A 14,974-nucleotide genomic window follows, 5' to 3' on the forward strand; every position below is an offset into this window, starting at 1 on the left:
TTACTGAACAGAAGGGAAGCTATATTGGTCACTGAATATTTTTGAAAGGCCCAAAATGTTATTTAATTGTCATTTTGTAACTTATTTGTTGCACCTACTCTAAAAATTGAGAATAGAAAAATTAAGTTGGGAGAAATTATTTTTGTAATTTAGTTGCCTAATAATTGTGCACACTTATATATATTCCCCTGAGAGAGAAAAAATTCAGGTTTGAGGTTAACATTTTGGATTGACTGAGAGCATTGTGTTTGTTCAACAATAAAATGAATCCTGAGGAATACAATTTGCCTAATAATTGGTCATGCAGTATATACAGTATATACGTGTATATGTATATATATATATATATATATATATATATATATATATATATATATATATAAATAAATTGGACATAATAATTCTGGCAAAATGTAAGTTTATTTGTAAAATCTCATGCAATAATAAACTGTATGTGCAAGAACTTTTTTTTTTAGCTTGTATTCTGGAAACAAAGATATTTACCATGCTGATTTAAGAATGAGAAACTGGTGGGTTTCATTGTTATTCTTTGCTAAATGAGTGTTGTATTTATAATTAACAGAAGACCACGCAAAGACATTTAGATGTATATTGCCACAAAGAATAATGTACAATAAAAAAAACAGTAAAACAACATTTCCCTTCATGTTATACAAAAGCAAAAATAGCTGCAGCATAAGTACTTAATTTCAAGAAACTGGAATTACTTCAAGAAAAAAAGGTTATTTGGTAATAAAAAAAAAAAAGCAAAACTTCAGGTCAGCCTTGGGCAAATTTCACAAAAAATAAAAAAATAATTAATATAATACAATTTTCACTATTATGTTTGGCATTTGTTGTGCAGTGGTAATAGAAAAAGACTCCAATAGTGCCAAACTGATGGATATGCATGCAAATACTGTGAATATTCACTTGATTACATTTCACATTCATATACATGAGCAAAAGATTACATACATTTATGCAATTATAAATACACTTACAAGTGGGACATTTAATTTACATTCACAATATTCTGCTCACACATCATCTTCCAAAATAATTCAGCTTCCCGCATATGAGTTTTTTTCACAGCGGTCTGAAGAGGGATTAAAGACTCAAGCTGAACTACCTTTTTATTTGAGAAATTTTAAGTGGTGCAAAACATGTCTCCACGATGCAGAGGTGTTGTGGGTGGTTGCCATGCCACTCCTATGCACTTTCTAAGGTGTTCTAGGTGATTGCTAGGGCGTTTCTAGGGTGTTTTGGGTAGCTCAAGTCAGAAAAGCCCAGGCTCAGGTCCCTCCTTTAAATCAACTCTTTTGAATTTTCATCTGGCAGGCTTAAATCATAAGTCTAACAAACACAGAAGCAGCAGGGGGATAAAACCCCAAAAAGGAAGCCTGTATGGCACATCTTATTATATATTATTATAGTGAATAAAAGCCATTGTGTATGTTCCATCTAGGGCATGTAATGGGTGTGAGTGCACACACTAAAGCAGTTTTATTGCATTGTCTTGCTGGGACTCTTATGAAATGATTGGAATTCCTACATATTCCTCTTCAGTCTGCTCATCGGAGATAAGTGCTTTGGCCTCCTGGATGGCCAGCTGTAGTGCCACCCCAGCTGGGAGTTTAGAGAAACCGCTTTCTGAAATGTTATCCACCTGCAGGTTAAATCCAGGCTTCTGCAAAGCCACTCCATGAAGATGGGAGAAGAGCAAAGGTAAGTCTTTGGTCAGCATGTATCTTGAAGCAAGGCCTAGTATAGCTGGGATATCTGATTCCTGTGAGTACTCAAAAATGGCAGCCATGTATTTGGAGAGGTCCTGACCCAGGGCTTTGGCATGGCACATCTCCTCTCCGATTATGGCAATGGTGGCTAAAGTGGGGTTCTTCACGGGTTCCTCGTCCTCGTACTTGTTTTTCTGGTTCTGAAGGAGACCTCTGGAGCAAATGGCCAGCACAAAGTCACACTCCTTCATTCTCCTGCAATGCCACCCAATATTGCCCTCCTCCATAATGCTAAGGGTCTCCCATAAGTCCAAATGCACCTAAACAGTGATATACAGAAATGATGTGAAAAATCAGTGAAAATGAATGTTCAAATTGATTAATTTAATTTGTATTTTAAAATACTTGGTCAACCAATATTGGTTTTATAAACATATAAATATAAATATATAATATAAACTAAAAATAGAAAATAAATATAAATGTATAAATATGGAAACTAATTTCCTCTACATAAAAAAAAGTGAATTGGTAAGTCATAATTATTCGATTCAAAATCATATTCTTGAGAAAAAAGTTATACTTATGCAAAAAAATTAGATACTATTGAATAATTTTTTTTTTTATCTCATAATTGGGACTTTTCATGTCTTATTATGACTTTGAATCTAATAAATGACTTTTAATTTCGTAACTATGACTAAGTATCTCATAATTATGATCTTTTATCTCAAAACAATGATGTTAAATCTAATCATTATTACATTTTATCTCATAAAACATGATTTAGTTTTTGAAATTATGCACAATTATTTTTTTTTTCTTTCGTTCTGGCAGAAATGTGCTTCCATAATAATACAATTTAATTCACTTACAAATTAATTTAAAGAGATGTACACAAAATTGCTGAAATCAAATGAACATTGATTTTACACAGTATTCTCTCAAAATGTATGAAGATATATGAAGAACAAGAAAAAACAGAGACAACACTTCACAGCCATTCACTAACAATTATAGACATCTGCTGATAATCTTAAAGTGCCCAAATATGACCAATTTATTGATCTGTGACTAATTGACATGATGATGGCCAAACAAAGGCTAATAAAGTATCTGTTGAACCATATCAAAGATGTATTATATCTGTTACTGTAATAACTCTGTTAAAGATGAACAGTCAAAGTAAGCTATATTTAATTAAAAAAAGTTAATATTTACCTCTGTAGCCATGTGCTTTTGTAAAAAAGCAGCCAATTGCAACACAACTCTTACATGGGCAGGACCATCATTGTTAGAGTAACAAATAAGAAGACGAGGGGGGCGGGTGTTATTGTCCAGCAAAACACATTGTCCTTCATCCATCTTTTTTTCATAGTACTGTTCAATTATATCTGAAAAGTAGAAAATACCAACATAATTACCCTTTAAAAAAAAATAACAAAATGTGCATCTTCATGCTTGAATTGTCATTCTGGGAAAGACTAAAGCTACAGACAAAAAATGGCAAACAAATAACAGTCCCAAATAACTGTTGCTGTAACAATATAATATTATAAATATAAACAGAATATGGTATTATTACTATTTGTAAATTAAAATACATTTATTTTAAAGATTAGAAATACCCACCTGGTCTTAATTTAGTCTTGACTGTTTTCTTCTTCTTTCTTTTCTCAATGACAACAGTGAAGGTGAGCACCGCAGTAGCAGCTAGCAAAATTCCCACTGACAAGAGGACAATGAGTGAAGCGCTCTCTGTGATGTGTGAGGTTAATGGCTCTGGTCGTGGGAAAGGGAAAAATGTCAAATCAATGATGCCATCTTTTTGAAAACACTTCTTAGAAGCATTTAATTCTTGTATAACACAACAGTTTCAGTGGGTGTTGTCCCTTTGAAAGCTAGCAGGCATATTACTCCAAAACATGCAGTTACACACCGAGAGCACTGACCTCCTAATGTGCCACACATTTATTTTCTTCATCATCTGGCCTTCATTTAACATGTAATAAAAGTTTGAATCACTTTACTTTTTGATTTCTGAGTTACCTTCAGAATTATGTTGAACTACAACTAAGAATGTTTTCCTAACGGCATCCAGGACATCAGCTGCAATCTGGAGGGTGTAGACTTAGAGTACATTCAGAAATTGCAAGCAAAGACAAAAATGTTCTTCCAACAACACCACGGTGGTTTTATATTTCCCATGGACCTGAATAGTGATCATATTCATGTACATGTTATATCTGCATGATACTATACGGTACTTCAAAGAATACCATGGTATTACAATGGTACATGACCAACACTAAGCTATTACCTAAGAGTACTACTTTTAGAAATGATCAACAAAAGCATACATTTACTTCATTTTACCTCACTGAAATTCGTCAATTATTATTATTATAAAAAAATAAGCCAAAAAAGTTACAGTAATGTTTGTCTTTTGGCTATCCTTTTGAAACAGTGTGTATTTTCATGTTAATGAACTTGACCCATTCCCTCTCACTGTAAATACCTTAATAGAGTAACCACGATTTTAGTCTAAATAATATTTTGTTGTACTCAACATATATGTCACAAATGCTGTTAAAGGTATAGATCACCCAAAAATACAAATTCTCTCATCATTTACTCACCCTCATGCCATCCATGATGTGTATGACTTTTTCTTCTGCAGAACAGAAACAAAGACTTTTTGGAAGAATATCTCAGTTCTGTAAGTCCTTACAATGCAAGTGAATGATGACCAGACCTTTGAAGCTCCAAAAATCACATAAAAGCCACATAAAAGTAATCCAAATGACTCCAGTGCTTAAATCCATGTCTTCAGAAGCATTGTGAAATGTGTGAGTAGAAAACAAAAATCTATATTTAAGTCCTTTTTACCATTGATTTCCACTTTAACTTTTACTTTAACATTTTGAAGTGAATGTGGAGATCTATGGTAAAAAGGACTTAAATATTTTTCTGTTTCTCATACTTATCAAAATGCTTCTGAATGGATTTGGATTTAACCACTGGAGCTTTATGGATTACTTTTATGCTGCCTTTATATGCTTTTTGGGCCTTCAAAGTTCTGGCCACCATTCATTTGCATTATAAGGACCTACAGAGCTGAGATATTTTAAATATGTTCGTTTGTGCTCTTCAGAAGGAGGTGACACATCTGGGATGGCATGAGGGTGAGTAAACAATGACTGAATTTTCATTTTTGGATGAAAATGAACTTGTAATGAATAAGGAACATTTCTTTACAATACTGTACTTACAAATAATACCATGCTATTACCATGGTACCTTTTGTTATTTTAGTGATATGTCAGCTTAAAAGATATCATATCAACATTTCTGCATTTTTATTCAGGCACTTTTATTTATAGGGATAGTACAGAGATGAAAAACAGACTGTATTGAAAATAGGGGAGAATGTGATTGGGATTTGATCCAAATTTAAACTCAAATTGCCAACATAAGCCCGTAAACTGAATTTATTGGATCATGTGCGTTAACCGCTAGGCTCCAGCCAACATAAGTGCATAAAACTTCACTTGAACAACTAGCTTCATATCTACAAGCCTATTGTTGCAATTGCCTGAATGGTTGTGAATGACTGAGAAATCAAATGATGTAAAAGACTCACCTCACAGGTATAGTTTATACCTGCTTGGAGATTCTGCAAACGGTATGTGTGATGTGTCTTGTTTACACTGAAATCCTAAGAGCAACAAACATTATTGTGACTTAACGTAGACAGTTAAAACAAAGAAAAAAAGTTAAACACTTTAGAAATATTTTGCAATGTCTTTTGTTTTTTTTATTTATAAATTGTAAAATAAATGATATATAAAATATAATTATATACATACATTTAATTTGATAAATAAATGATATATTGTAATATACAGTATATTGCATATAATGTATAATGATTCATTGTATCTATCATACAAAATATGCTTGATACAAATTTTAGATATTATCATTTCAATTCAAAATGATGTTTTATGAAACCCACTGGCTTAATAGTTGTGTAATTTCGTAGCCCGCCTCCAAAGCATGATGAAAAATAGTGCCGTATTTTGAAGTTCTCAGGTGCTAGGTTAAAGGTCACGAGAATGTCCTGGTTCTCCTGGTGTACCTCAATGTAGCTGGGATACCAGTCTATAATAATTGTCAGAGCATAAATAAACACATTACCATGAAAAAATAAACAAAATAACTAAAACAAGCACAGAAAGTCATAAATTTAACTGAACTCACCATCCTTACACTCTTCAAGACCATTTTTTTCAGGACATGCTGTAAAGACAGAGGTGCTTACGACATGTTTACTGCATTTTACAAACTTTTTAAAGATGTTACAAGTCAGTAGATGTATGTCAAATGTTAAAAGATTGTACATTGTATTGTTGATCGCTATTTAATTAATTACTGGGTGTACTTTTAACCAGAGGCAATAAAGTGTTTATCCTTACAGCGTGTAAAAAAAAATTTCTTCTCATGAAACCGGTCCCACTGCTCAGGTACAGGCAATGCCATGATAGTCACGACATATTCAGTATCCAACGACAGATGTGTGAAGAGGTCTGAGTGATAAACCTATGAAAACCATCACAGAAATATGTTACGGAGACAACTTCAGACTTAAAGAAGTAGGCTACATGCCAATGAGTGCATACAATTGAACGTAATTAGGGTCAAAGTGAAAACAAAAATGGGTAGAAGACTATGAATGTTGAAAAAAAATGTATACGGTTGCATAAAAACAAAAACACAAAAACAAAAACAAGATGCAGCATGACAAATTTAATCTAACAGATTGCAGTCTCAAGACACTGTGCTCATTGCATGAGATGCTAAAAAAAGGAGCGAGATGTATCACAATGGTCAAAGATAGCCATCTTGCTCAGGTCTCCATTGAAAAAAAATCCCAACAATGCAAATGGACAAAAAAATAAAAAAACATAATTAAAAGACCCCTAAACCCTGTTTTTTCTTATAATGTGGTACATATTACACATTATATTGCATACTATCATATTACATATTAATTTTGCATATTAAATATAAATAGAATTTGTCATGTAATACATATTATTAATGTTGCATTTTAAGCACAAAGAAATATTGATGCAGATGCTACCCAGTTTGTTGTTTTTTACATACCGTTTGGGCATGTGCAGGGGTGAGAGACAGATTATTACGAAGGAGAAAGAGTTGACAAATGACCTGAGAGCCACCAAGTGCTTGCAGGGTTACTTGAAATCCACGTAAGAATGCAATACCTGCACAAAGTATATCAATCAATTAATACAATTAATAATTGCAATCAGTCAAATAATTATTTTGGGATGGTATATACTTCAAGGAAATTAAATTGAAATTGGATTGTATTTTCCTCTGCTTAGTAGGTTATAGTTTAGTTATAATTTTTTTGATATTGCATGAATATATTCACAGTAATGCACTTACAATGGAAGTCTATGTGACAAGGCATTCCAGAGGGTTTAAAAGTAGAAATGTGTTGCTCCTATTTTTAAGCACATATTTATTCTTCACAAAATTTGAAGCTATTTGAGCTGTAATGTTGTTTAAATTGGGCTTTTAGCAGTGGGAATTGCATAACTAGATGAATGAATAACGTGGTTTATGAATCAGTCCCTTTCTGGTATCATGCGATTTATGCAAATGTTATCACACTCATTTATTTTATCATACTTATATTACAGTGGATATAAAAAGTCTACACACCCCTGTTAAAACAGCAGGCTTTTGTGATTGTCAACAAATTTAAATCATATCAGACTTTTTGCACATTTAATATAAAGTACAACCTATGCAATGCCACTGAAAACCAAAGTGACTCATTTCAGAGAAAAAATAAAAAACTTAGAATAACTTAACTGCATAAGTGTGCACACCCTTTTATAATTGGGTATGTGGCTTTGTTCAGAATCAACCAATCATCAAGCTCATGTGAAATAGTACACACCTGTCTTCACCTGAAATTAGTCTGAATAACTCCAAATAAATCTCAGCTGTTCTTGTAGTGCTTTTCTGACATCTTCTTGGTTCTATGCTACTACAAGAGTCATGGCCACAAAGAGCTACAAAGCATCAACGGGCTCTCATTGTTGAAAGGTATCCATCAGGTGAGGGCTACAAATGTTTTTACAAGGCATTAGATAGACCATGAAACACAGTGAAGACAGTCATCAACAAGTGGAGAAAGTATGGCACAACAGTAACATTATAAAGAACAGGACGTCCCTCCAAACTTGATGTGACAACAAAAAGAAAACCGGTCAGGGAGGCTGTTGAGAGGCCTACAGCAACATTAAAGGAGCTGTAGCTCTTTCTGGCAGGTAGTGGTTGCAAACTACATGTGACAACTATCTCCTGTATTCTTCTCTGTCTGGGCTATGGGGCGAGGTGGCAAGACCAAGAATATTCTGACAAATAAAAACATCCAAGCCTGCAAAAACCTATATCCAGGCACCCAAAACCATGTGGAAAAATGTGTTCTGGTCTGAAGGTATGTTTGCCGCAAAAACAGCACAGCGCATCAGCAAGAGATCACCATATCCACAGTGAAGCATGGTGGTGGCAGCAACATGCTTTGGGGCTTCTTTTCCTCAGCTGGAACTGGGGCTTTAGTGAAGGTGGAGGGAATCGTGAATAGCTCCACGTACCAGTCAATTTTGACACAGAACCTTCTTGTGTCTGCTAGAAAGGTGTAAATGAAGAGATCTTTCACCTTTCAGTATGACAATGATCCAAAGCACACATCCAAATCAACAAAAGAAGTGTTTTGGAATGGCCCATGCAGAGCCCAGACCTGAATCCTACAGAAAATCTGTGGTGGGACCTGAAGAGGGCCGTCCACAGGAGATGCCCTCACAATTTGACCAATCTGGAATGTTTTTGCAAAGAAGAGTGGGAAAATATTCCCAAGTCAAGATATCCCAAGGTAATAGACTCTTACCCAAACAGACTGAGTGCTCTAATAAAATCAAAGGGTGCATAAACTAAGTATTAGTTCAGGGATGTGCACACTTATGCAGTTAGGTTATTCTAAGTTTTAAAATTTTCTCTGAAATGTGTCACTTTGGATTTAATTTGCATTGAATAGGTTGTAATTATTACATTAACAGTGCAAAAATTCTGATATAATTTATCATTGTTACAAAAACCTGCTGTTATAACAGGGGTGTGTAGACTTTTTAAACCCACTGTATGTCAACCCGCAATGTCTTGCGGCTACAGTTTTGAAACCGTGCATTTTATCCTCTACAGGCATTGTAAGTTCATTCCTGTAAACGTACTACTTTTTTTTCTACAGCCTGAGGGACAAATCAAAATAATTTTCTGTGGTAAACAAACAGCACGTCACAGACCCTAACCACACTCAAATTTAAAAGCTCACCATTCACACATGTGGACTTATTGCAAAACATTGGTCTAATTTTTATACAGAACCACCCAAATAAAAATACTTACATTTTTCGCAAATAATATTGTATGTTTTTATCATTTTTTGATACAGAATTGATTTTTTGTCCTAAATTTTTAAACATGTAAATATGGTTCTGTTCACTCTAACTCACTTTGAAAAGTCTCATTTTATTCTACTAGGTGGAAGAAAGCACTAGAGAAAAAAAAGATTGATTTCTCTATCACATTCCATCCCAATATACAGATTTGAAATGTAGGAGGCGCTCTAAGGCATTTTAGTCTTTACAGATGTGCTCGTCCATAGACATTCAGTCTAATTTTCAGTTTAAGCACCTCCCTCATTGTTTCATTGAATATCTTAGCCTCTGAGCTGACTAGAAGTCATTTTAGGGTTTTACTGGGTTACGTTTTTATGGCAACAAAGTTGTGAAATTGGATATCACTTTACACAGAAAAGGTTAGCAATTGTATCATACAAAATAAAATATGTAAGCATGCATATTTGTTATGTCTTGTGGCTATACTTTTGAAACAGTGAGTCTTTTAACGTTTATGGTTTGGCCCCATTTCCTTCCATTGTAAGTGCCTCACTGGAACCTTGTAACCTGGAGAATTCCTTTAAAAAGCCTTGCTTACAGGCACAATGGTGAAATTAATTCATGAATCAACCCTTACATTTGTTTAAACATACAACCGGATTCATGAAGCATTCTTTAAAAAATACAATTCTTCTTAACCATTTTCTTTTTTATAGTTAAAAATATATTTTTTCTTTAACATCAACATTTAGAGCAAGATACCTTCTTATAAAGTTCTTATAATTTATTCTAGATTTTATGAATCCAGCCCCAGATCTATAATGAGCAGACTTCACCACCCCTCATGAAAAGCTGTGTTTGTATTTTTTACATTACCGAACTGGCTTGGGCTCCATGACACAGTAATGGCATCATATAGAGGATCTTCACTGCCTTCAAACTCAATGCTAATATTGTGTGGAGCATTAACATAATGCTGGCAGACCTCTGGGGTTTCCTGGCCTAGAAAAGAGTGACAAGGCCAAGGTACACAACCTGGCCGAGGAGAGGAGTTACTAGACAGTATGAGTAAACAATGATGGGTTTTACCTGACAGACGAATATCCTGCCATTGTACTACTTTAAATAAAAGTAAACAGTTATATACCAGCCAGTTGCTAAATACTTGCACATTTCATTTGACTAACACATTAAAAAACCTTTTAGCTTTATAAACAGACTGATGAAATCAAAAGGCAGAAGTGATACACTAACTTTGTGAACAGAAAGTTGTTGAAACAGAACATAACATTGACTTAAAATAACTTGTTAAACAAGCTTAGTAAAGTTAAGTAAACTTGACTTTCTTAGTTCAATCAACTACAGACTAATTAAATTCAAACTGAATATTGAAGTTCAACTATTCACATTATCATTTAATATAATTGACAGCCATAGAAGTAGTTAGTTCTATTGTCAGAGGTAAAATAAACTGTCATTTGATGATAAATGGCCCATTTATGATCAGAGACCAATGTCTAATCAATCTATTGTTTTCAGTTAGTCAAAGGAGATAAGCATGTTTGTCAATACTTTACATGAAATTCACAATGATCTTGACATCATTGTGTTAAAAAATTAGCTGTAACTGCAAATTACATAATTGATTAATAATGCTGCAATGCATACTGGGAATCTGAATATGTGATCATGATGTGCGTAGTCTCCTTGATATTTATTATTTCAGCAGAATAGTTTTTCTCAAGTTCAGCCAACAAAAACTTGCATAACAGAGTAATTTCAACAAGATCAGTCCAGGGCAGTTAATGTAACTACAATTTAAGTTATGACACCTGAAAAGTGTGTTTGCTATTCAAATATTTTCCTTTAGTTCAAAGACAGTGTTGTGTTGACTGATGCGACATCTTTTTACAAGGACAATGACCATTACTGTCATTTACCAATTAAAATGTACATACAAAATAGGAGGCCACTGGGTGTTTTAAATAAAAGTAAAAGAAAAAAAAATTCTTAGCTCATTAAACAGTAAAATATGAGGTTTATAGGAATATTCCAGGTTTCGACTCATCCCTCCTTTTCCCTCCTTTTCTTTAAAAAAAGCAAAAAATCATTGTTATAATGTGGCCCTTACAATGGAAGTGAATGGGGCCAAATTTCGGAGGGTTTAAACACAGAAATGTGACGCTTCTAATTTTATAAAAGCACTTACATTAACTCTTCTGTTAAAACTTGTGTATAATTTGAGCTGTGAAGTTGTTTAAATCGTCATTTTAACAGTCATTTTAGGGTTTGTTGACATTACATCATCATGGTAACTAAGTTGTAAAATTAGATATTACTAAAATCACTTACTAACCTTTTCTGTGTAAAGTCATAAGTGTTAGAAAGTGATTTTATCACATGAAAATAATTTTTACACATATATCCTTTATGTCTTGTGATTATACTTTTGAAACAATGAGTCTTTTAGGGTGTGTTCACACTTGTAGTTCGGTTCTCTTGGTCCTTTTGGTCCGGACCAAAAAAGAAAATTATACATTTAAGCCTAGTCCACACTAATAGATTTTCGTTTGAAAACGTATCTTTTTCTCTCCGTTTTGGCCTTCCGTCCACACTGAGACGGTGTTTTTGTCCACGCAAACAGGGCTTTTTGAAAATGCGCTCCAAAGTGGATACATTTGAATGCTGTTTTCTCAGTAGTGTGAAAAGTCCCCAATAGTAGTGTGGACTGTGAAAACGGATGCTTTGGATAACGATGACACATTTTTAGTCATGTGATCTATCCAACCAAAACAAATAAGATGGAGACCTGTGTTATAGTAGTCCTGTTGTGCCTGATACTCACTTTGATAGTGTTGTTAAAAAATGTATGTCAGTTTTTACAACCTTTACATTGCATTCCTTCAAAGGCAAAGGGAAGTTTACTCGGAATTGGTGTCCGGCGACGGAACACGAGGACAAATGCTTTTCAGACTGTACATGCGTCGGGGATTTTCCACATGCGCAGTGACACGATTTATGCATTTTCATACGTTTCAATGTGGACAAGCAACTTTTGGAAAATGCTTGAAAACGTTAGTGTGGACGGAGAGTGTTTTGAAAAGAAAATGCCATTTTCAAATTTATCCGGATTAATGTAGTCGTAGCCTTAGTCCTGGTTCACACTGGCATTTTTAACACCAAACCAAACAATACAAAGCAAAAGGCATCAGGAAAAAGTCACAACCTGCTTGGACAGCTTTTATGACGTATATTTTCTGACGGAACTTGCCGATCATCCAAACCAATGCTGGCTGCTGTGCAAAATGCACTCTTTATATTTATATATGTATATATGGTGGTATTTTTACTAGCTGAGAACAAACGAAGAGCTAATAAAATGTGTAAAGGAGTCAAAGCAGCCCCAGGAATTCCTCCGTTGCAGGCACAAACGAAGTTATGCTTCAAGGACAGCTGACAGAGTTTCCTACGCCTGTACCGATCTATAATGGGCAACATAGCTCCTATGATGAGAAGAACCAGGTATGCTTGAGGTCAGTATTAGGCAAATTACTTCCTGTTTTTGGTCCGTTTAGACGTCTTTGGTCCAAGTTGCGTTCATATATCAATCGAACCGCACCAGAGTTAATTTGGAAACGGACCAAGACCCCCTTTTCAGGTGGTCTCGGTCCGCTTGTTTGGTACGCACCAAGGCTCAGTTGACAGCATTCACACTAGTTCAAATGAACCGTACTAACAGAGCAATTGCCCCAGAGTTCGTTTTAATCGAACCAAACCTGCCAAGTGTGAACACACCCATAATGTTCAAAAATTGGTCCCCATTCACTTCCATTATAAATGCCTCACTGGAACCAAGATTTTTGCTTTTTTTAAAGAAAAGGATGGACGAACATTTTTGTGGTAATCAATATTATGCCACAAATAGAGTTGATTGAGCTCAACTTGTACTGAACCCGGAACATTCCTTTAAGAAGGAAGATTTAAGTCATACTGAATATAATGAGTACTTTGAATGTCGAAAAATTAAGTTGTAAGTATTTGCCTTGAAAATTACTAGAGTTAAATTTGCCCAAAATAATACCAAAGTAATGAAGCACAATTCCTCAAGTACTTTTACACCCCTGTTAATACTGGATGTCAATTAACCTTTGCAAAGACTGTTGAATCTTGAACGAGCTGGATTACTTACTTCCATAAGGACTGTTAGAGGGAATGCTGAGAGAGAACTGCACATCATCTGCTGTGATTCTGCAGTATTCACATTCTGGGTCTCCCTGAAAATAAACCAGTCTGTCATAAAATGGGACTTTTCAGTTCTGGAAAGGGGATTGTAAGCTTTTCAAGCTTTTTGGTTTCATAACCAGCAACCAGAAAAACCAGCTAGAGAAGACAGGCTTTAAATAATCTCCAGCATGGGATAGAAGCAAAGGAGCAAATATATATATATAAATGGAACAAAGAAATCATAGACACTTAAGTACACAAATGTGAACATAAAGCATATCATGTGTTACAATAATGCATCCAGGCATCTGTGAGAATAAGCGTGAAAGGTGAATGAATAAGAACAGTTTTGTTTAGTTTAGCAAACAAATTTAGCCAAAAATGTAGAATGTCCTGCACAAGGATAACATCATATTCCTTTTCATCAAAACATTTGAAAACCCCTGATCTAAGCCAAGGGTGTCTATTTTGAAAAAGCAATAATAAAAAGTCGTTTTTACCACTTTTGGAAACTGCATATTACTGATTGATGTCAAAACCTAAGTTTCTATAATACAATAATGTATGGGCACTTTCATGTCAGAGGGGTTGAATTTTATTAAAACGAACAGATTTAATTATGTTGTATACTGTATATGAAAGTCACATTATAACTGACTTGGACATTTTTTACCAGGCCTTAAAACATTTAAGTTGTAGTATTTTCCAAATGCCTTTTATGTACAGATTTGACTGTTTTAGTTTAGTTTAGTTGTTTTAGTTGACTTGTCCCAGACCCAGATGTCCAAAGTGAAAACTCATTGTAAAAATACAAATGATAAAATGTGTAATAAGATAATCTAAACACAGAAAGAAAAAATTACAACTGTGCCACATGGCATTATTTCCACAACACCAAACAATTTTGCCTCTAATAATTTTGTACTTGTATAGTATTCACTATCGTGAATCTACAATTAAAGCTTTGTAGAACTGCTCTAAATGATTACCAATGACTCCTTATGGTTTAACCTGATACCTGGCACAGTTTACTGGAAGTGAAAGTATGTAGTCTTACCTGCTGGATGCATTCAATCGTGCAGCTCTGAGGTCTGTACGATGTTCGTTCTACATGGACACCAAGACACAAGCTGCCCAACAGGACCAGGTCCAGGGTCAGTGTGGATGACCACATTATGTTCCCTTCTCCTGCCTTGAAAACTTGCTTCAATACCCTAAAAAGCAACATCCTGTAAATATGATCGCTCAGGTCTCTTCAAGAACCCAAGACCAGTTGTGTAAAAGCGGATGGGGTGGAGAAGGGAGGAGGTAGGCAAAGGGTGGAAATGAAAGGTTGACTGAAAACAACCAAAGCAGAGGGAGTGGTGCCCTGAGGGTAAATTGTAAAGCTGAAGAGACAATCCATCAGCTTTTCAGCCAGGTATGTTGTTTACTATTTCAAAGCTGGTAAGAATCGTATCATTCGGCTTAAAACCTGATTGTGCAACAGAATACTGACCAAAATCAATCACACCATTG

At 34.7% G+C, this 14,974-nt stretch overlaps 1 protein-coding gene across 1 annotated transcript; it reads right to left on the reverse strand.

Annotated features, from left to right (window-relative positions):
* Positions 1–408: 408 nt before the first annotated feature.
* On the reverse strand, positions 409–14,756 carry LOC127618878 (interleukin-17 receptor D-like). Its single transcript, XM_052091550.1, has 12 exons — positions 14,514–14,756; positions 13,422–13,506; positions 10,109–10,267; positions 6,906–7,024; positions 6,215–6,338; positions 6,000–6,038; positions 5,755–5,900; positions 5,380–5,454; positions 3,786–3,852; positions 3,369–3,518; positions 2,958–3,130; positions 409–2,056 (listed from the first exon to the last, which is right to left on the reverse strand). Exons 1-12 carry the CDS (start codon positions 14,682–14,684, stop codon positions 1,532–1,534), a joined length of 1,833 nt encoding a protein of 610 aa, XP_051947510.1. The 5' UTR covers positions 14,685–14,756; the 3' UTR covers positions 409–1,531.
* Between the last annotated feature and the right edge of the window lie 218 nt (positions 14,757–14,974).

Source organism: Xyrauchen texanus, chromosome 25 (assembly GCF_025860055.1).
Source record: "Xyrauchen texanus isolate HMW12.3.18 chromosome 25, RBS_HiC_50CHRs, whole genome shotgun sequence".
In the NCBI taxonomy this organism is placed as follows: domain Eukaryota; kingdom Metazoa; phylum Chordata; class Actinopteri; order Cypriniformes; family Catostomidae; genus Xyrauchen; species Xyrauchen texanus.